Source organism: Chiloscyllium plagiosum, chromosome 21 (genome assembly GCF_004010195.1).
Source record: "Chiloscyllium plagiosum isolate BGI_BamShark_2017 chromosome 21, ASM401019v2, whole genome shotgun sequence".
In the NCBI taxonomy this organism is placed as follows: domain Eukaryota; kingdom Metazoa; phylum Chordata; class Chondrichthyes; order Orectolobiformes; family Hemiscylliidae; genus Chiloscyllium; species Chiloscyllium plagiosum.
In genome coordinates, this window is record NC_057730.1 from 37,038,282 (window position 1) to 37,060,510 (window position 22,229).

Sequence of the window (22,229 nt, forward strand, 5' to 3'; positions counted from 1 at the left end):
CTAGGAACTCTCCAACCACAAGGGATGAACTCGGGTTTCACCAGTTTCCTCATTTCCCCTCCCCCCACCTTGTCTCAGTCAAATCCATCGAATTCAGCACCGCCTTCCTAACCTGCAATCTTCTTCCCGACCTCTCCGCCCCCACCCCCGTCTGACCTATCACCCTCACCTTGACCTCTTTCCACCTATCACATTTCCGACGCCCCTCCCCCAAGTCCCTCCTCCCTACCTTTTATCTTAGCCTGCTGGACAAACTTTCCTCATTCCTGAAGAAGGGCTTATGCCCGAAACGTCGATTCTCCTGTTCTCTGGATTATGCCTGACCTGCTGTGCTTTTCCAGCAACACATTTTCAGCTTTTCACTTTCAATCCCTTGTTTGACTAGGACTTTGTGTATGCAACCACTCCTTGCATACAATGGTATACTGACTTGATAATTGCTTAAACTTCACAGTGAACCCAAATTTGTAAATCTTCAATGTGAATTCAGCTTGCTCCTGCTTCATCCAGTCCTGTGATCTGTTTGAACGTTTTGCCGGATAGCAGACATTTCCATGCTTTTTCTTTCATCCACTACCACCATATATGATTTTTATGTCAATATTTGCAGAATCTTCTGAGGCCAGGAAAGTATCAAATTTATTTCAGAAACATCTTAATGGAACTTCATCTAAAAACTATACTGTAGGTGTAGACTTGATGGGCCGAGTGGCCTTTTCTGTGCCTCATGACTCTCTGACAAGGCTGCAAAAAAGAACAAGATCTTGTGATATTATATTTTCCCTATGGTGTATACTATGTGTCATCAGCATATCACATATTATGCCTTAACCCTTCACACTACAAGCACTACACCTTAGAAAGAGTGTTTTGACCTCTGAGGGATTACAACATAGATTTATCAGAACGATAAACGTTGAATTGCAAGGAGAGATGTTAGAAGCAAGGAGTGTTTTCCTGGAAACCTTGACGGTTAATTCATCAATGTTTTCAAGATATGAAGGGGAACAGATAAAGTAAATTGGTAGAAAATAATTGCACTATTTGCAGAGTCAAGAATGGGGGTATAGTCAAAATGTTTGAGTTAGTTTAATAAGGAACAAATTCAGGAACACTCCTACATGTGAGCAGTCTTCTGCAATTGATGCAATATCAATTGGAAAATGTTTACCTGAGGCTGATAGGTTTCTGTTACTCAATTATGTTGAGAGATATGGGCTCAGTCAGATATATGGAGTTCGATTAAAGATCAGACAAAATCATGTCGAATGGGTCAAACAGACTCAGGAGTGGGGTTGGTGAAATGATATTTTCTTGTACCTGTGTTGGCAGCCAGTTTGGTCATTAATGAGACCAATTGTAATGCAATGGTGACTAAATGATTTGATTTCAGTAAGATTGTTTGAGGGGTATTTATTGGGCATGAAACCATGGAGAATTTCTGTGCAATTCTTTGAGCTAGTGCTATGAGATTTTTTTAACTTGCACCTGAGGGCACAGATGGTATCACTACCAATTCACTCAACTCCAATAATGCAGCACTCTTTCATTTTTATAGAGTCTGACCAGATTTTGTGTCGGTGTCTGTGCAGTGGGACTTGAACCCGTGACGTCCTGACCTCGAGGTAAGGCTAACACTGACTGTAGGGGTAACCATCGCAGAGGGCAGTGTATAGGCCACTGAGCCATCAGTGCAGCTCAACATTTCTACTGTAAAATGCTACTGATTTTATTCATTCAGCCATTTACTAAATGCTGTCATCCAAGATTGAGAATCTCATTACTGGTCTTCGACTAGAATGTGATGAGATAAAAACAGAGAGTTTTGATTCTGGAGTATGTCACACACAACATCGAACAATACAGTGCAGAACAGGCCCTTCAGCCCTCAATGAACGAATATAAGCCCATCCCCTATACTAGGAGAAAGTGAGGACTGCAGATGCTGGAGATCAGAGCTGAAAATGTGTTGCTGGAAAAGCGCAGCAGGTCAGACAGCATCCAAGGAGCAGGAGAATCGACGTTGCGGGCATGAGCCCTTCTTCAGGATTCCTGAAGAAGGGCTCATGCCCGAAACGTCGATTCTCCTGCTGCTTGGATGCTGCCTGACCTGCTGCGCTTTTCCAGCATCCCCTATACTATCCCATCACAATCCATATGCTTTTCCAAGGACTGTTTAAATGTCCCTAATTTGGCTGAGTTAACTACATTAGCAGGTAGGGCATTCCATGCCCTTACTACTCGCTGAGTAAAGAACCTGCCTCTGACATCTGTCTTAAATCTATCCCCCCTTAATTTGCAACTAAGCCCCCTCATACAAGCCGATGTCATCATCCTAGGAAAAAGACTTTCACTGTCTACCTTATCTCATCCTCTGACCATTTTGTATGTCTATTAAATCCCCTCTTAGCCTTTTTCTTGCCAATAATAACAGACCTAAGTCCCTCAGCCTTTCCTCATAAGACCCTCCTCCAGACCAGGCAACATTCTGGTAAATCTCCTCTGCACCTTTTCTAATGCTACCACATCCTTCCTATAATGGGACAAACAGAAACGTGCACAATATTCCAAGTGAGGCTGCACTAGCATTTTGTACAGTTGCAGCATGAGATCATGGCTCCAGAACTCAATCCCTCTACCAATAAAACCTAACACACCGTCTGCCTTCTTAACAGCACTATCAACCTGAGTGGCAACTTTCAGGGATCTATGTACATGGACACCAAAATCTCTCTGCGCATCCACACTGCCAAGAATCCTTCCATTGACCCAGCACTCTGCCCTCCTGCCACTCTTCCCAAAGTGAATCACCTCGCACCTATCTGCACCAAACTCCGTCTGCCACCCCTCAGCACAACTCCGCAGCCAATCCAAGTCCCCCTGCAACCCATAACATTCTTCCACACCGTCCACCACACCACCAACCTCAGTGTCATCTGCAAACCTACCAACCCATCATCCATGCCTGCGTCCAAGTCATTTGTAAAAATGACTAACAGCAGTGGTCCCAATATCGATCCTTCATGTTCAAATCACTGGAGTGGGTCTTGAATCCATGAACATCTGATTTAGTAGAAGACTGCCAATAATTGAGTCATAGCCGATAGTTAAACCAGTTCAGTTTGGAAACACTGGAAAAATAATGGGCCCCTGCTCCAGATTGTAACACAATGATTCCTGTCAGGAGCTCAGAACCACGTGGATAGGGGTGATACCCTCTCACCATCTTCATGAATTAAGTGTCACTATAGAAACTTTAACCCAGTAGCATATCATAAGACTCCTCCAACGAGATTTGTTAAACAAAAATTGGTCCTAAACCCAATAAGGAGACATTGTGACAAAATGACCAATAGCCTGGGCAAGGAGGGAGGTTCTACACAGTGTTTTAAAGAAGGAAAGTTTTAGGAAGGGAATTCCAGAGTCTGAAGGCAGAATCACAAATGGTGCAGCAATTTAAACTATGTCGGGACAAGCAGCCAGACATGGTGGAATAGAGATATCTCAGTGTCATGTAGGGTTGGAGGGGGTTAAGTAATGAGGAGCTGGTAGTTTTGGCACCCAGATTTCTCAAGCTCTTCACCTCTGGGGATTTACTCATTTGGGATCTGTTTTCAAGTTAATTGATAGAGATTAGTTGCTCCCCTCCATTACCATTGTATGTGTGTAGAGCAGGATGGTCTGAGGTCCAGTAATGGAATTGTCTCTTTCTATTTTTAACATACTGCACTCTGTGTGTGAGAGATTTTCCCATTGACGTTGTTTCAGTTCTTCTCATTTATGGATGAGCCATCAGTCTTCCAGGTCCAGTCTGTTTCATATTACTTCCCTCTTTCTCTTTCACCAGCTAAGTTTGTAAGCAACCTTCATGTGACCTCCTTCTCTGTCAAACATGTGACTCTTTTGATTTTTTTTTAAATTTGACATCACCATTACTTTGGATGAAAATGTGAGAGAAAAGACTGCTGAAAGTGGATGATTTAAAGATGGGGGGACCACAAATGTGCGTCTTTAAAACACTCCAGATTGGAGAATGGTTGAGGGAGGTGAGGAATTTCACAGAGTAGGGGGAGGAGGAACCAACATAAGAGATGCAGAGATGAGGTTTTATCCTTTTGAAGTGAGAATGCATGGAGAAGCAAGTGCAATTAAGCTTAAAGCATGGGTCTATTGGGATTGATCCAAGCCATGGCCATCAATATCGTCAAGGGATTTATGCAAATGTAATTTAATCTTGTCATATAATTCGCCGCATTATTGGTGTAAACTGTCTACAAGACTGTTTTAACACATCCTTCAAAATGAATGAGCAGTTTCAACTGCTCTCCTGGGTGATGCAAAAGATGCCATAGCATCATTTGGAAGAGGAGCAGAGAGTCCTGAATCAATATTCATCAATAAAAATATTGAACTTTATCACATTGCTGTTTACATGAACTTGCTGTATGTAAATAGGTTGCTGTGTCTCCTGCTTTAAAGCAGTGACTACACTTCAAAAGTACTTTATTTTTAAAGTTTGGGATGCTCTGAGATCATAAAGTTGATAAAGAAATGAAGGCCTTTCATATATTTCACCACATGCTGGTGCTGCTGTGAATCAGTGGGGAAAATGTGAAAGTGTGATGATACAATAAAGACAGTGCATGGGAGGATGATGGTCCAGGAATTCTTGATGGGACTTTAAGGAAATTTCCAGGGAAGATTGCGCATTCTGCAGATCAGGGACCACCTCTGACAACATGGAGTTTTAAAATTCTGTCCAGTTGATTTAATGACAGTGCTCAGTGCCAGCAGACTGCAGGCAAGCCTTGCTTAATAGACTAAGTATTCCTGCTTTGATTACAGATACATTCTCACTCTTACACAGTTGAACAAACAAACAATTGGACGTATGGGGGAGTTCAGACCATTTAGTTATTGTGGCGGCAAGAGCTTAACTTAGGGGAAAAACAGATATGAAAGTATTGCATTTATTTGGCACCTTTCTTAACTTCAGAGGATCTCAAAGTTTTACAGCCAATGACATACTTTCTAAACTGTGACTATTGTTATGATTTTGGAAAAACAACAACCAATTTGCAGAGAACAGGATCCCATAAACAGCAATGAGATAAATAACCATGTAGTTCTGATTTTAGATATGATTTGAGGGCTAAGTATTGTCTAGAGTACTGGAGGAATCTCCCCTACTCTCCTTTGAAATTGTACTGTAGGATTTTTAACATCCATCTGAGAGGGAAGCAGAAGTCTCGGTTTAATCCCAGAGGCAACAAACCCCCACCCCCCATCTCCTTGGAGGACCAGCCTAGGTTTTATGCTGCTCTGGAGTGGGACTTGAATCTGTGATGTACTGTCTCAGAGGTGAGGGTGCTGCTCCCCACTCTGTCATGGCTGACACTGTCAATGAAATAACTGACTGTCACTCTTCCAGGAGTAGAGGAATGGGCTCTACAATGGAGATGGTTTCCTCTCTGTTTAACCTCCTTTGTTTATTGTGAAAAGACAATTGTTAGAAAGAAAATGCTGCATGATTGAATATTCAGTCCCTAAAGAGTTTTTTTGCATGTCACTGTACCTCAGTCAGGAGCACTCTCACGAGCACCTCCCCACAGTGTTTCAAGGTCTGATATACAGCAGTATTTCATCTCTGCCTTGATCGATTGGACATTAGACAGATCCCCTACCTCTGACCACTGCAGTGACTGTGTGTGTGTGTGTGTGTACACACGTGTACCGACCTGGGTTGTACATCTAATATGGCAAAAGGACAGATGGGCAAGGTATTGGAGGACAGCCTTTGCTTCATTAACCTCTCCATTTGAAAGGAGTTTGGGAAATGGGACAAAATTGCGATGAAAATAAAATAAATTATGTTCTTTATAATTATTTCAGGGTCAGTGTGATGGCTAATGAGAAGATGTTCCTGCTGAATCCCTTGGTGGGTGAAGAGGGGATGAAATCTCACCACGTGGTTCAAGGAAATGTAGTGCAGGGCTGTACCCATCGACACTGGTATCTGTGGGTATCGATTCCCACCATGATACTTCTTCTCGGTCTAAATGCCTCCTGGTCTCACCATTGGTGGACAGTCGGGCACTCTGCCATCAGCTGGGCAGAGGTTCCAGAGAGGGAAGTGCGCCATGTGCAACCCTGGAATAGGCAGGAGGATGGACGGAGAGATCTTGACAGCTGCTCCCGGATCCCGGAAAGCCGCAGGTTTGACTGTTACCCCGAAAGAGACCGAGTGGTCACCCGGGAGCTGTGTGAGCAGCGTGCCTGCTGTTTTATCCAGGTACCCCCAAATCTAGCTGGGGTGCCCTGGTGCTTCTACCCACCCAACTTTCCGAGTTACACCCTGAGGAACCGGACCCTCACAGAGCTGGGCGAAGCCGGAGAGCTGCTGCGATGGAATAAAACCTACTACCCACGGGATGTTTTCAAACTTCAACTCAACGTGATGTTTGAAGCCAACAGCAGACTTCACATCCAGGTGAGGAATTCCTACCCAAGCTGAAACGGTGCTACTTTTAAACCTTGGGATCTGGCAAATCTAGCATTTATTAGCCATCTTTAGGCATTCCTGGACTAGATGGTGCTGCTGTCGTTTGCTTGTACAGGGCATGAGTAAAGCAGTTGGATTTTTAATGACAAGAAGTGCATGTGTTAAATCTGCAGAGGCTGTTTTTCCAAAGGTCTTCTCAGGATGTGGGTGTTCCTGTTTGTCGCCTGTCCTGATTCCTGTCAGGATTCTGAATCCTTTCGAACTGTTCACTCATTACAACAGTGCCCACACTTCAAAAAGCACATAAGAGGCTGTGCAGCACTTTGAGACATCTGGAGGATGGGAAGGGTGCTATGCAAATGCTTTCTTCCACAAGTATTTTCCTGTGCTATTTCAGAGGGTAGGTAATAGTGAGGCACGTTGCTGTGGGACTGGAGTCACAGGTATTGACAAATTTCCTTTCCTTTAAGAACACTAATGAAACGGTCAAGTTTTCACAACAATCCACCAACTTCATCGTCATTATCATTATTGCCAGTTTTTAGCATGACAGTTTTAAAAAAGCCAACTTACATTTTCAAAGTATCATGGCAGAATTCAAGCTGTTATTCTCTAAATTATTAGTCTGGAAAAAAGGAAGATATGCATTTGTATAGCATCCCTTGTGGGTATTTAGGTCTGTTTCAATTTAAGATTTACACGTTAACTCTAATAAAGAAGATTCTTGGGTGGGAGAGAAAAAGCATTGCACTCCTGAGTAACTGGGTGTCTCACTGACAGGGCTTTGGCCTACTTTCTGTGACATCAGTGATCTCTTGAAACGAGGGTAATCCAGGCAGGTGCTTCATATAGGTTTTCTTTTTTCTTTTTGTGACACAACGTAGATAAATGATTCTTCAAATCCACGATATGAGGTTCCCATTGATGTTCCCAAGGCAACCCAGAAAGCTAAGAATCCATTGTATACTGTGGAATATTCTGTGGATCCATTTGGAATCATCGTGAAGAGGAGATCGACAGGGACAGTGCTGTATGTTCTTTAAAGATTTCTGTCCTCCATTTCACTCACCAGAATTTTCCAGATGGGCTGGGATGGGGGAGCAGAAGCAGGGAGAGAGAAATTCTTTCTTTGTGGATCCAGGTATGTGAGGGCGAGAGCATGTGTGAGGATGAGAGTGTACATACCCAAGACCTAGACTGTATATCAGGGCCCAATAACAGATGCTTGGGTAGTAGATATGGCTGCTGAACCCCGGTCTGGCATGGGGTCCAGGAGCAGCAATGGAGCCCCTGATTTTGACCCAGCCCTGCGCATAAGTGTGCTTGTGTGAGTGATCTTGTACAGACTGATAACTTTGTAAATACTGTATATTCTCATGTAAAAGTCTAATTTTTTTTTAGATTATTTTTAAAGGTTCAATTTATAGGGTCAACTATTACATGGGCACTAATTTTGAGGGGTTGAAATTCATGCTGCAGTTCAAAATACTGTATTATTAGCAGAAGTCGATTTGATCACTCAACTAATCCCGGGTAAAGAAGAAAAAACACACTGAATTACGGTAAAGGTAATTACCAGACAAAAGCAAGAGAAACAAGAATGAATTACTGGTAGTAAATTTTATTTATACATACTAGTATGAAAATTTAACATGTCAAAGTTTCATTGATAATGGCACACTTCGAATGAAACATTTATTAAATTCTGAATGTGTAAGTGTCTTGAGCTTTCCCGCCAAACTCTTCCATTTCCCTCCCATTTACTCTTGTATGTAATGAACCTCAGCGACATTAACAAATTTGTCAAAGAATTAAAGATATATGAGGCTAATATATCTCTATTATTCAGATGTAATGGCACAATTAAAGTGATTAATTTGTTAACAATATTAACTTTTGGATGTATAGTGAACTAATAGACTTAGTACTGGTCTGAATGAATCAATCAATCACAATGTGCTGTAGTAAACCACGTGGGCTAACTAGAGTTATGAATGAATGAATAGAGATGTAATACAGTAAACAAAGAATAATGAGCAGAGTTACCGGTATGAATGAATGAATATGATTTGTGGGTTAATGGGAACATGCAGTTTCTTTTGTAAGGGGTTTAGTAGGGTCGACTTTCACATGAGATATATGGAAAATACAAGATTGTTTGGCCAAAAGTCTGGGGTCGACTTTTACATGAGATTGAGTTTTACATGAGCATATACGGTAGTAATTCAGTGCTCCAATTAACAGCTGAAGAAGTGACACCACAAGATTTCATGTTTTAAAACTTATAATGAAAAGTCATGGACAAATTTTATGTGTTTCATTTTAGTTGCCTGTTATCAATATATTTGTATGTGGATGTGTGTACTTTGTTTCTCTTGAGTGTTTTATTAACCAACAGCAAGTTTTTGTGTATTTTAAAAATGAAGAAGATCATGTCATTTCTCACACATTGGCCACGTTGGTTATGAAAATATAATGAATCAAATACTTGGCTCATGCACCATCATCACACATGTTCAAAATTAATTACAGAGGAAGAAAAAAAATTATGAAAATAATTTAAGATGGTCTCTGTCTTACTGTAGGCCTGATGTTTCTTAGTTGAGTCATTGCTTTCACTGGAGTGAAGGTCTTGGAAAAACAAAGATTTCTTAGTAACTGTGAAGGTTCTCTTAGTTCCATCTGCCAGGTAGTAGATTTCAATGGTGAACTTTAAAGTGGAACAGGCTTAGAGAGAGCTTTCCTATCTTTCTCAAGTCATTTCATTGAGGCTGAGGTCACTGCAATGCTCTATTAGCTGTACATTTTTTTTAGATTAGATTAGATTACTTACAGTGTGGAAACAGGCCCTTCGGCCCAACAAGTCCACACCGACCCACCGAAGCGCAACCCACCCAGACCCATTCCCCTACATTTACCCCTGCACCTAACACTACGGGCAATTTAGCATGGCAAATTCACCTGACCTGCACATCTTTGGACTGTGGGAGGAAACCGGAGCACCCGGAGGAAACCCGCGCAGGCACGGGGAGAATGTGCAAACTCCACACAGTCAGTCGCCTGAGGTGGGAATTGAACCTGGGTCTCTGGCGCTGTGAGGCAACAGTGCTAACCACTGTGCCACCGTGCCGCCCACATGCAAGACACTTTTTCTGATGGAGTCCTCCTCAATGTTGGTTTGACTTCTGCCGTTCTTTATAGGCAGACAGTGAAGATAGCCACCATGTCACATGTCTTTTGTGAGAAATTTCCTGTCCTAAAATATCCAGAACCTGCTGTATTGTAGTCTTCAGAACTCTGATTTCCTCGATAGTGGAATTCTCCATGCAAATTTTATTAATAACTGATTTGTAAAAGTAGGTAGGTTACCATACCCACATAAAAACCTCTAGCTTATGTGAAACATATATGGCCTTAAATGAGCAGTATTTGGATTGTCATCTAATCTGAATCAAGTGGTTTGAGCCCTCTCTCAAGTACAAAGAAGACCATGTAGGTTTGAGGAAGGGAGTTCTGGGAGGAAACGGAAGGATGGTCAGCTCAGGTTGAGGAGGCTAACTTAGCTCATGGGACCCACAGTTGGTCACATCCAGAAGTATGTCCTCTGTCCTTTCTGGAGATAAGATAGTTTCTTAATCCACAAAGATATCTGGTGAGCCATTTTGATTTTTCAAACTTTTATAACGTAGCATTTAAGATGTACCTTAAGAATTTATAATCTTGCCATGCCAGTACTTGGCACGGCAGTGGCAAAATATTAAAAGTACCATTGACTAACCATTATCTTGTCAACAACTTATAATTTAAAATCACAAAACAGAACATTTTCTCTTTTGTTTTAGCACAAACTTCACAGATATACATCACTTTTATTTTTAGTAGACATTCACTTTGCCTGGAACAAATCCAAGGCGATTCTGAACACCCCAGAAATTATTTCCTTTCTTGGCTTGGGGACTTTTACTCTCAGAAGTGTCTTTCATGGTGATGATTTTCTCTGAAAAGTTTTTCTCAAGTGTAAGCTTGTCAAATTTGCTTGCTCCATTTTAATGCCTCCTGAATTCAGTCTTCAGTCCAAGAATGAGCTCCCACCCACATTTCTGTGTGAACTACAGAGTTTTTTTGACTGTATTTGTTCTCTCCCTCCTGGGTCCTGGCAGACCAACTTTGTGTGTAAGTTTTCAGGCACATCTTGTACTGGTATCACCTGATGTTTGCAACATTCTTCTGGTATTTTAGAGACTTTCAGTCTATCCACATCTAGCCGATGTCAAGTCAGCATAGACTTACCAGACCATAGGGCTGTTTTCTCTTTAGAAAGAGATGACTTATCTTGAAGGTTAACATACATCAAGCGAGGGGAGAGGTTGAGAAGGAGATACCTTCATGGTAACTTCAGCCAGTGTTAGGAATTGAACCCACACTATTTGCATCATACTGCTTCATAAACTAACTGTCCAGCCAGCTGAGCTAAACTGGCCCCCTCCATGGCTAGTACTTAGGCAGCTTCCATTGTCTTCAAATGTGAACATCTTGTAGCTGCACCAATTTGCGCTCCTTTAATCTCTAACAGTCAGACCACCCAAGCTTGCTATCAGATAGACAGTGAAACAGATCATATGACTTCCTTCGCTTTACCTTCATTTGGGAGCAATATCTAAAACCATAATTGTGCGTGTGTGTGTGTCAGAGTGTTTGTTTCAGTGTCTGTGTGAGTGAGTGAATATACATGAGAGTGTATGTGTGCCTCTGGAGGAAGCTGAGTTAACAATAGTTTTATGTTATCACAGGGCAGTTCTGAGGAAGATTCACTGGACCAAAAACATTAACTCTGCTTTCTCTCCACAGATCTGATGAAGTTTTCCAGAAATTTCGGTTTTTGTTTCTGATTTCCAAAATCCATAGTTCTTTGGATTTTTTTAGCCTCACGGTCTGCATCAGTGACAAAGAGCTATTTGTGGAGCCATCACATTTGTGATATTTGAGTTTGGTGGAATGCCAAGATAGAGATTAAATGCTTTCAACCCTTTCAAGTTTTAATGGTCTTCATAGAATCTTGGAGACAGGCCTTTGGTCCATTGCACTTTGTGTTTAATGCATTATCCAATTAATCCCAACTCTCTTTGCTCTTTCTCCATAGTCCTGCCATTTTTCCCTTTTCAAATATTTATTCAGTCCCCCTTGTGAAAGTTATTATTGATTCAGCTTCCACCACCTTTTTTAGACAGTACTTTATAAATCACAACTCGCTGCAGAAAGGAAAATTCTCATTTTATCCAAGTTTCTTTGCCAATTGGCTATTGTCACTGACCTTGCTGCCTAATCATTCTGTCAGAAACAGCCATATTTTTGAACATTTCCTCGTAGCCTTTTCACTTCTAAGGAAAACAATCACGTTTTTTTCTGGTCTTCCTACTTTACTGGAATCCCTCATTTCAGTCAATCATGGTTCCTCTGTAGAAGCGGTCCCTGAATTATGAACATCTGAGTTATGAATGCTCATACTGATGACCAAGATCCTATACAGGGGTGTATTAGTATTAATTTTAAAGATCTGACATGTGAACATTTCCCTTCTACTTCTGAATGGCTATTTTATGTTACATTTATTGTGTTCCGATACATATTAATGTTCTGAGGATCTGGGTTCAAATCCTGCTATGACAAGTGGTGAAATTTGAATTCAATTTTTAAAAAATCTGGAATTAAAAATCTAATGATGACCATATGTCCATTGTCGCTTGTTGGAAAACTCATCTGGTTTGCTTTACCTGGTCTTCAAATCCACAGAATATGGTTGACTCTTAACTGTCCTCTGGGCAATTAGGGATGGGCAACAAATCCTGGCCTAGCCAGCCATGCTCACATCCTATGAATGAATAAAAAAAACCTACTTGCAACCCAGGAACTGCCTATATCTCCTTTCCACCGGCCTACTGGCCTCTCCCAATATGATGCTAACCCAGGCTGAGAAATTGGCCCACTGCCCCCAGGTCATGTACTACCTCAACCTGGACCCACCAAATGGCTGTCACACCACGCTCTCTCAATCAGTCCAAGGGGGTAGGATCCCCCGTGTATTACTTGTGAACTGCGATGCTATTCGACCCCGCTGACCTCTCTGTGTTTTGAAACAGGTTAAACACGACGGTGGCTCCTCTGTTCTTTGCTGACCAGTTCCTGCAGATGTCGACCCTGCTGCCTTCAGTTCACATCTATGGCCTTGGGGAACACCGGACTGGTTTCCTGCAGAGCGTCCAGTGGAACACTTTGACTTTCTGGGCCCGTGACAGTGTGCCAAGGGTACAGTATGAATTGGAACATTTCAGAAACAACTCTGCATTAGGATAACTGAAGCAGATCTCTGTCCTATTTAGAATTGGCTACATTGTCACCCTCCAGCTACAGCTCAGCCAATCTAGCCAGATGGGGAATGGGATACCAAAGCCCAGAATTTACTCTGAAATATCATGAAACCACAGATAAATACCCAGGAACTAATGATTATTTCTCAGAACCCTGCTGTAATCCACACCGCGGAAGAAAAAAACAACACATTTTTAAAATCACTTTCATATCATCTAGAACGATGTTAGAGATAGGGACTGAGGATTCCAAAGGTCTTTTGACTGATAGTTTATATTTATGCAATGGGATGGCGAAGACTTTATTTGCTGCCCAATAGATATGGGAAAAGGATGATCATGAGGTTGGACATGTTGGGTGACCAGTGTTTTGGGTTTGGGGCTGTGTTGAGTAGCGGGGAGGGGGAGGAATCATGTTGAAATCTTTGTGAATACAGTCAACCAACTTACATTTGCCCCAAACATGCATAATATCAGGGAAGGGTTTTGGGGTAGAGGAGGTCCACAGTCAAAAACCTACCCAACCTCTGTAGGACTGTGCATCATCAAACTTTTTTGAACATACTTCACTATTAGCTGTATCCCTATCAAAGGAACAGTTTAATTAGGGCTTTGGTTTTACAACGGTTCCAGTTTTATAAAGTAAAGTGAGATATGGGTGGCCCAGTGGCTCAGTGGTTAGCACTGCTGCTTCACAGCACCCGGGACCCAGGTTTGATTCCCGCCTCGGGTGACTGTCTTTCAGGAGTTTGCACATTCTCCCCGTGTCTGCATAGGTTTCCTCCCACAATCCGAAGATGTGCAGGTCAGGTGAATTGGCCATGCTAAATTCCCCACAGTGTTAGGTGCATTAGTCAGGGGTAAATATAGGGTAGGGGGATGGGTCTGGGTGGGTTACTCTTTGGAGGGTCAGTATGGACTTGTTGGGGTGAAGGGCCTGTTTCCATACTGCAGGGAATCTAAATCTAAAAAATCTGCATTTAATCAGGGCCTTTCACTCTACCGGCATTCGATCAGTTGTTGTTAATGTTTCAACAAGTTAAAAATAAACATGAATATAAAACATCCATAATCCTCTGACAAAGCAACCCTGCTTATGGATTGTGAAGGATTAACTAAATTTCTGCTGTGTGCTGCACCGTTATTGGACAATTAATGGGTTGTGTTAAGTCAGCTCTATACAACACACTGTAACTCATTTCATTTCCTACTTCTTTCCTCCCATCCTCTGAAGGCAATGCAGTGCCAAGGATGCCAGTTTTCTCCCATACACCAGCAAAGTGCCATTCTTTATTGCTGAGGTGTGTGTCAGTTGGCTAATTAAAAGTGTCAGCATCTCTGTTAAAACAGGAGGAGACCATTCAACTCCAAAGTTGTTCCGCAAATCAACCTTCCTAGGTGGCTCCATTACTCAATGTTGGAACCTCCAATCACTTTCCTTTCCAGTTTGTATTGAGTTACTCAACCCAGGTCCAAGTGAAAGCCTGGGAGCTTCTTGGTTCAACTACTCATCGTGCGGCCTCATTGATCCATACCAGGTACAGCCAAACAATCTGATCTTAGCTGAGGTGATGGTCAGGACATTATAGTGAGGCTCAGTGCTACTGGGGCAGTGAAAGCCAGGGTGGGAAAATCACTTCCATAACACAAAACACTCTTGGGTAATAAAAAATTATCAATCTCAGTTGTGAAATTTTTAATGATCATGCGGCCTCAACAGTTTTTTTCTAAGGGAGAGTGTTCCAGGTTCTCACCCATACAAATTGTATTTTTCAATTTAAGTCCCAGTGTAGCAGAAACACAATAATTTCCCACCCTGTAATACAATTTTTTTACGAATAATACTATTTTGAGTTCCACATTCTAACTATACCCTTGGCTCTTTATTATTTAAAGGAGACTTCAAGTGCCCTCCTCTGTGGAGACAGATACAAAGGCCTGGATACTCTGAGAAATGGCAATCCCGCTAACTTTTAAAAAAAATTCCTGTTAGTTCCAAACTCCAAATTTCCAGCCAAGAAATTCTTATCCTGGCTTCTTCAGAGTTTCAGAACATAGCCGAAGCCAACACAGTTTGTCAGTGGTGCAGGATATTCGGGAGAAAACAAACTACATTCCCCTTTAACAGCAGTCAGAGTGCTGTGTCTGAGATTTAAATGCTCATCAGCACAGACACATACTTTGTCAGCTGCTCTGAAGGGGTACAATGTCAGGTAAACATGGGGTTAGGGTGGCGGTTGGTTAAGGCGCAGGGATGTCAGGTGGATCGGTCACCAGTTGGGTTGTGCTGGGTCAGCGAAAGGAGAGTCTTACGGCATGGAAGCAGACCCTTCGGTCCACTTCATCCCATGCTGACCAAATTTCCCAAGCTCAACTAGTTCCACTGCCTGCATTTGGCCAATATCCCTCTAAACCTTTCCTATTCATGTACCTGTCCAAATGTCTTTTAAGTGTTGTGCCTGAACTTGTGTCAACCACTTCCTCTGGCAGATTATTCTACATATGAACCATCCTCTGTGTGAAAAGGTTGCCCCTCAGGTCCCATTTAAATCTTTCTCCTCTTAACTTAAAAATATACCCCCTAGTTTTGGACTCCCCCACCCAAGGAAAAAGCCCTTTGCTTTTCACATTATCCATGCCCCTCAAGATTTTATAAATCTGTCGAGGTTGGGGTGGGGGTGGTAGATGAGTCAGAGTTGGCAATGGTAGAGGTAGGGATGTCAAAGCTGGTAGCAGAAACAATGGAAGGGGAGGTAAGAACTGGTGGAAAGTGCAAGGTCAGTCTCTGGGTTTCAGGCCACAGGCCTGGGGACTGTCAGGGCAGGCAAGTATAATGATGGAATCGTGTTGAATGCAATGGGTCTGGCGGAGGTGTAATGGGGGAGGGGGGCAGCTTAATAATTAACATAGGAATTAGACTAGGTTTTTACTTGTCTTTTTACTTGGATAATTAATTATTCAGTTTAAGTGGAACCTTTTGAACTGTCCACCTTTGATAGATTCTTGTTGTGGGTTCTAGACATGGGAATTGCCCATCAAAAAATTACAATTCTCTGATAATTCCAAGGCAGTCTGCTACATCTGGGATTCTGCAGGGTCTTGACTCTGCACTGCTCCAACAACTGTCTAATCATCGGACTATCTTGGCCAATACACTTATTTAGCTTCTCTACCTGTAACTTCACCTGTCTCAATCTGTAATAGAACAATATTTGACTTGCTAATCTTTTCCTTTTCATTTTTATGTTGTTTCTTTGCTATTTTACATTCATATTCTGTTTTCACTTTCTTTGCTGCATTCTAATATTTCCCCAATCCTCAGGCTTATAAGTATTTTTTAACAACTTTATTATCCTTCTCCTTTCATATAGTACTATCTTATCTTTCCTTGTTAGCCATGGCTCTTTTGCTTTTCCAGTTCAGTATATTTGTTCTAAAAAGGTAGTATGTTTTTTTTTGAAAACCAAGCATTAATTCTTTAAGTACTAACCATGGTATATGTACCATTATACTTTATAATGTACTTTTCCTGTTGACCACAGTTAACTTCCTTCTCAGACTTTCATAATTGCTCTTGTTGAGATTAAAGATTTAATTTCAGACTGAACAACATCTTTTTCAAATGTTTTGAAAACTTCTATCATACTATTCTCCAAAGGTTCTGTCCAACAGGATTATTAGCTATCCCTTTCTCACTGCATAATACTAAATCCAAAATAGTCTGTGGCCTAGTTGTTTCCTCAACATATTGTTTCAGAAAACTATCTTGAACACCTTCCAGGAATTCTTTCTCTACAGCATAGGTGCTCATTACACTTAGAGGAGAAAGTGAGGACTGCAGATGCTGGAGATCAGAGCTGAAAATATGTTGCTGGAAAAGCGCAGCAGGTCAGGCAGCATCCAAGGAGCTGGAGAACTGACGTTTCGGGATTCCTGAAGAAGGGCTCATGCCCAAAACGTCGATTCTCCTGCTCCTTGGATGCTGCCTGACCTGCTGCGCTTTTCCAGCAACACACTTTCAGCTCCTTACACTTACCCAATCTAGTTTGAAGTCACTCATGCTTACTGGACTCCTCTTGCTGCATACATATCTGATTTTCTGATTTACAACATGCCATAAGACCATAAGACATAGGAGCAGAAGTTAGGCCATTCAATCATGGCTGATAAGTTTCTCAACCCCATTCTCTTGCTTTCTCCCCATAACTCCTGAATCCCTTGGCAATCAAGAAGCTATCTATCTCTGTCTTAAAAATACTCAATGATCTGGCCTCCACAGCCTTCTATAGGTTCACCATGTTACATGCTATGGCTGAAAAAGTTTCTTCTTATCTCCATTCTAAAAGATCTTCCCTTTTACTTAAGGCTGTGTACTTGGGTCCTAGTCTCTCCTAACAATGAAAAGGGGGAAACATCTTCCCAACATTCACTCTGTTCAGGCCATTCAGTATTCTATAAGTTTCAATTAGATTCCCTGCACACACACCCCCCAACCTTCTAAACTCCATTGAGAATAGACCTAGAGTACTCAAACATTCCTCATATGTTAAGCTTTTCATTCCTGGGACCATTCTCATGAACCTCCTCTGTACACGCTCCAGGGTGAGTACATCCTTCCTGAGACATGGGGCCCAAAACTGTGCACAATACTCTAAATGTGGTCTGACCAGAGCCTTAAAGAGCCTGAGAAGTACATCCCTGCTTTTATATTCAAGTGCTCTCAATGCCCTACATTACCACCACTGTGGGCTGGTTTATAAACTACTCTGACCAATGTTTGCTATCCCCTGCTGTTTCTTGGTTTTACCCAAACAGATTCTACATCTTATTCTACTGAGCAGAGATCCTCTTTTCCTAACATACTGATGGTGTCATTTATTATCAGCACTACCCCACCTACAGTTCCTTTTTGCTTTACTCTGAAATGTTGCACATCCTTAAATACTCAGTTCCAGCCACATCTCCATTGTGGCAATTAGATCATGCCCTTTATTTCTCCTAGTGCTATCAATTCACCTGTCTTGCGAAAATGCCACATGCATTCAGATAAACCTCTTTTAATCTTGTCTTTTTAACACTTTTCGGTAATTTGACCCTAGTTGGATTTTTTTTTGCTGCTTTTGTATTTCATTTGTAGTGTTTCTATTTCCCATAACCAATTTTGTTTTTATACTCTCTTAATTCCCTCTTAGGTTTCATTCCCCTGACAAGCTCATTTAAACCCTTTCCAACAGCACCTGCAAACCTCCCCAGGAAGATATTAACCCATCTTAGGGAATGTTTTGTTGCTATTTTTATCTTTTAATCTTCCATGGGATGTGGATATTGCTGTAAGGCCAGCATTTGTTGCGCATCCCCAATTGCCTCGAAAAGACAGGTTTGCTAGGTCACTTCTGAAAGCAATTAAGAGTCAAGCACATTGCTATTGGTCCAGAGCCACATGTTGGCTAGTCCAGTGAGGGATGGCAGATTTCCTTCCCTAAAAAACATTAATGAACCAGATGAGTTTTTACAATAGTCAAGGATAGTTAAACTGGACCTCTGGATTACTCATCCAGTGACATTACCAATGCACCGCCATCTACTTAAATTAGTTATATGGATACCAGATAACCCTAATGTTGACTAATTCTACTGCATGCAAACTGCTTCTAACCCTTATTCCCATCAGCCAGAGCTGTGTAGAGTGTGTGATGTGATTCTTTATTCTAAAAAAAACTGCTTGGTTCTTGTGTTACAGGAGTTTGTTAACCTCTATGGGGTCCACCCCTTTTACCTGTCTCTGGAGCCCGATGGAATGTCACATGGTGTTTTCCTCCTCAACAGCAATGCAATGGGTAAGCACAAGGGTTTCTGGGAGGAAATGAAGCATTATGAGAAAGTCATTTAACTCAACTTCTAATTGAGAGATTCTTTTTCATCCAGCTGAGTGAGATGTTTATGGTGCGATATTGATTGTGAGGTATTTATGGGAATCTACAGCTCATACATTACTATTTTTCACACTGTTATTAATTATTGCATTGGTAATCTGGTAATTTCACAAGCCTTTTTATTTGTGTTGAATCGCAGTTCCTCAGTTACTACACTGAAATACGTATCCTGGGAGTTGGAACTGAACCCACAGCTATTTGACTCAGAGAGAAGAGCATTAAATGAATTGTAGTTGACAAGTTAGATGATTGGTTATGGTTTTGGTCTTGAAGTGTTGGATATTTAGTTTAAGCTTTGGCAGTGAGATGTTGAGTATTGACTTAGATCAAATATCCAACATGCAGCATCAAAAGTCCAAGTCTTCGTGATATGATGCGTACCTGGGCTTTGGTGGTAAGGTTTCAGTAATATTTGCATTATGCATGCTTGTCTTGGAGGTGTGCTTGGTTGACAAATAGTCACATATCAGTAGGAAGATGGAGCAGGGTTTGATTGTGATACTGAAATGCATTAAGACCCTCAGCATTTCACTATAGAAATGTGCAGAGGCCAAAGAATGGAATGATTAGAGATGAATATTATCTCAAGTTGCTCTAAAACCCACTTTGACCAATTCAGACAGTCATGGGGAAAACAATACCGTGATTAGTGTGTGTGGAGATCAGAAACTGGAAAACTCAACTGTCAAATAAAAGGAGGCAAGTGCTGTTCCGACATGGATTTAGGATGTCAACTAAGAAGTGAAGGAGAAAAGAATTGAGCATTAAAAGCGTTTAATGAACAGGACTGCCATTAAAAATCTTTCTTCCTGATGCAGATGTGGTCCTCCAGCCTGCTCCTGCCCTGACCTGGAGAACTATTGGAGGGATTCTTGACTTCTACATATTCATGGGCCCTGACCCCAACTCAGTCATCCAACAGTACCTAGAGGTCATCGGTAAGCTTCAGAGCATACAAAATTTGCTGAGTGATAGGAAACAGACAGTCATTGGTCAATGGATATTTTCTGAGCTGAAGAAGGGTTTATAGTGGAGTTCCCAAGGGAACTCCACTATATTGAGACCCTTGCTTTCTTGATACATATTAATGATCTTGATTTTGGTTTGTAGCGAATAATTTCAAATATTGCAGATGACACAGAACTTGGAAGAATTTTAAACTGCAATGAGGGCAGTGTAGAACTTCAAAAGGACAAAAAGGTTAATGGAGTGGGTTGCAGATGAGGTTCAATGCAGAGAAGTGTGAGGTGATGCATTTTGTTTGGAAGGACATTGAAAGACAATCAAAAGATAGTGGGGTACAATTCTAAAGGAGTGCAGGAGCAGAGGGACATGGTGTATATGTGCACAGGTCATTGAAGGTGTAAGGAAAATTGGAGAACACCTAATGGAACATAATGTTCTCAGCTTTATTAATAGGTACATATTAACTTGTATAAGATACTTGTGAGACTTCAGCTGTGAGACTTGTGAGACTATTGTTTACAGTTTTGGACACTACCATACAGGAAAGATGTGAATGCATTAGAGAAAGCTCTGAAGCGATTTAGAGGAATTGTTCTGGGGATGAGGAATTTCAAGGATGAGAGGATTCAATAACGAGAGGTTAAGGGGGAACAGGTTGAATGCAAAGTACTTTGATTTTAAAAGCAAGCATTTAATAAGGTGCCACACAAGAGATTATTAAATACAATTAAGACGAGTGAGATTGGAGAATCGACGTTTCGGGCATAAGCCCTTCTTCAGGAAGGAATGTACAGCCTATAAATGTGGTGGAGGCATGTTAAGTTGAAACATTCAAGAGAGCTTTGAACAGTTATTTGGGTAGAAATTATGTGCAAGGTGTGAAAGAAGATATGAGCTAAATAGGAATGATGAGCTAAATAGCCTCCTTCTGCACCATAAGACTTGTGTGATTCTGTGAAAAGAAAAAGAATAATGAGCTCATGATCAGGTGTCTATATTTATACATAATAGCAAATATGTGGCATTGCTGACTAATTGGAATGGTGTGATGATATATTATGACAGGGACTCTATATACTGTTAAATTCAGAATGATTCATACAATAGTTCTAGTTCAGCTGTACTTACCTGGTCTTTCCCTTTGAGACAACAATGTCCATTTGTTATCAAATGATTTGAGTTAGTTACTGTTGGGATGTTTGTGGAATTGCCACTTCGGGTCAGTTTCAATTGATGCTGTTGATGGGAATCCAAAGAATGTGCAATTTCATGGTGAGCTATATTAACAAACTTGACTGTAATTGTAGGCAGGGATAGTTTGTTCAAAGAGCCAGTATAAGCACAATGGGCCAAATGGACTTTTTAGTAACATTTTAAAATTCTAATACCCTGGCTTTGTTTGACTGGCAAAGTTAAATTTATTGCATTCTTAGAGCTTAACAGCGCAACATTTTTCTGTGCGGCTCAGAAAAGGTAAAAGTTATGGACGTAAGAAGTAGAAATGGTCCTAATTATAAGCACCACTGTTTATAAAGTTGTGGTATCCACTTTTGCACCTTGTTTTGACATTTTTTACACTTTTGCACTCTTTTTGAAGTATAATTAATGTCAACGTGGATTTATGTGAAGGAAAACATGTTTATAAAAATCTGTTTGTGCTTTTGAGGATATCACATGTAAGATGGTTAAGGGGGAACAGGTTGAACGCAAAGTACTTTGATTTTAAAAGCAAGCATTTAATAAGGTGCCACACAAGAGATTATTAAATACAATTAAGACGAGTGAGATTGGGAAGAGTATATTATCATGGTTTGAAGGTTGATAAATGGAGTGAAGGAATGAATAGGACATTTTCTGGTTGGCAACCTACAACAAATAGGATCCTTCGAGAATCAACATTAGGGTCTCAGCTATTTACAAATTAAATGAAGGACATACATGAAGGGAACCCAACATAATATATCCAAACTTGCTAAGTTATAAAGTTAAGAGAGACTGTACAAAGAACAAAGAAAATTTACAGCCCAGGAACAGGCCCTTCGGCCCTCCAAGCCTGAGCCGATCCAAATGTACTGTCTAAACCTGTCGGTCAATTCCTAAGCATTTGTATCCCTCTGCTCCCCACCTACTCGTTCATCTGTCCAGACGCATCTTAAATGAATCTACCGTGCCTGCCTCTACCACCTCTGCTGGCAACACGTTCCAAACGCCCATCACCCTCCGTGTGAAGTGCTTGCCACGTGTATCCCCCTTAAACTTTCTACCTCTCGCCTTGAAAGTGTGACCTCTCGTTATTGAATCCTTCACCCTGGGAAAAAAGCTTGTCTCTATCCACCCTGTCTATACCCTTCATGATTTTGTAAACCTCAATCAGGTGCCCCCTCAATCTCCTTTTTTCTAATGAAAATAAGCCTAACCTACTCAACCTCTCTTCATAGCGAGCACCTTCCATACCAGGCAACA

The 22,229-nt window shown here is 41.3% G+C and overlaps 1 protein-coding gene across 4 annotated transcripts in view; it reads left to right on the forward strand.

Moving 5' to 3' along the window:
- Positions 1-22,229, forward strand: part of gaa2 (alpha glucosidase 2) — an 84,615-nt gene that overhangs the window by 22,525 nt on the left and 39,861 nt on the right. For all 4 annotated transcript variants that reach the window (XM_043711829.1, XM_043711830.1, XM_043711831.1 and 1 more), the window contains exons 2-7: positions 1,559-1,625; positions 5,893-6,490; positions 7,387-7,532; positions 12,640-12,805; positions 18,608-18,704; positions 19,619-19,738. In XM_043711829.1, the coding sequence (XP_043567764.1) occupies positions 5,903-6,490; positions 7,387-7,532; positions 12,640-12,805; positions 18,608-18,704; positions 19,619-19,738 (1,117 nt within the window). In that variant the 5' untranslated portion in view covers positions 1,559-1,625; positions 5,893-5,902. The remainder of the gene's footprint in view (positions 1-1,558; positions 1,626-5,892; positions 6,491-7,386; positions 7,533-12,639; positions 12,806-18,607; positions 18,705-19,618; positions 19,739-22,229) is intronic.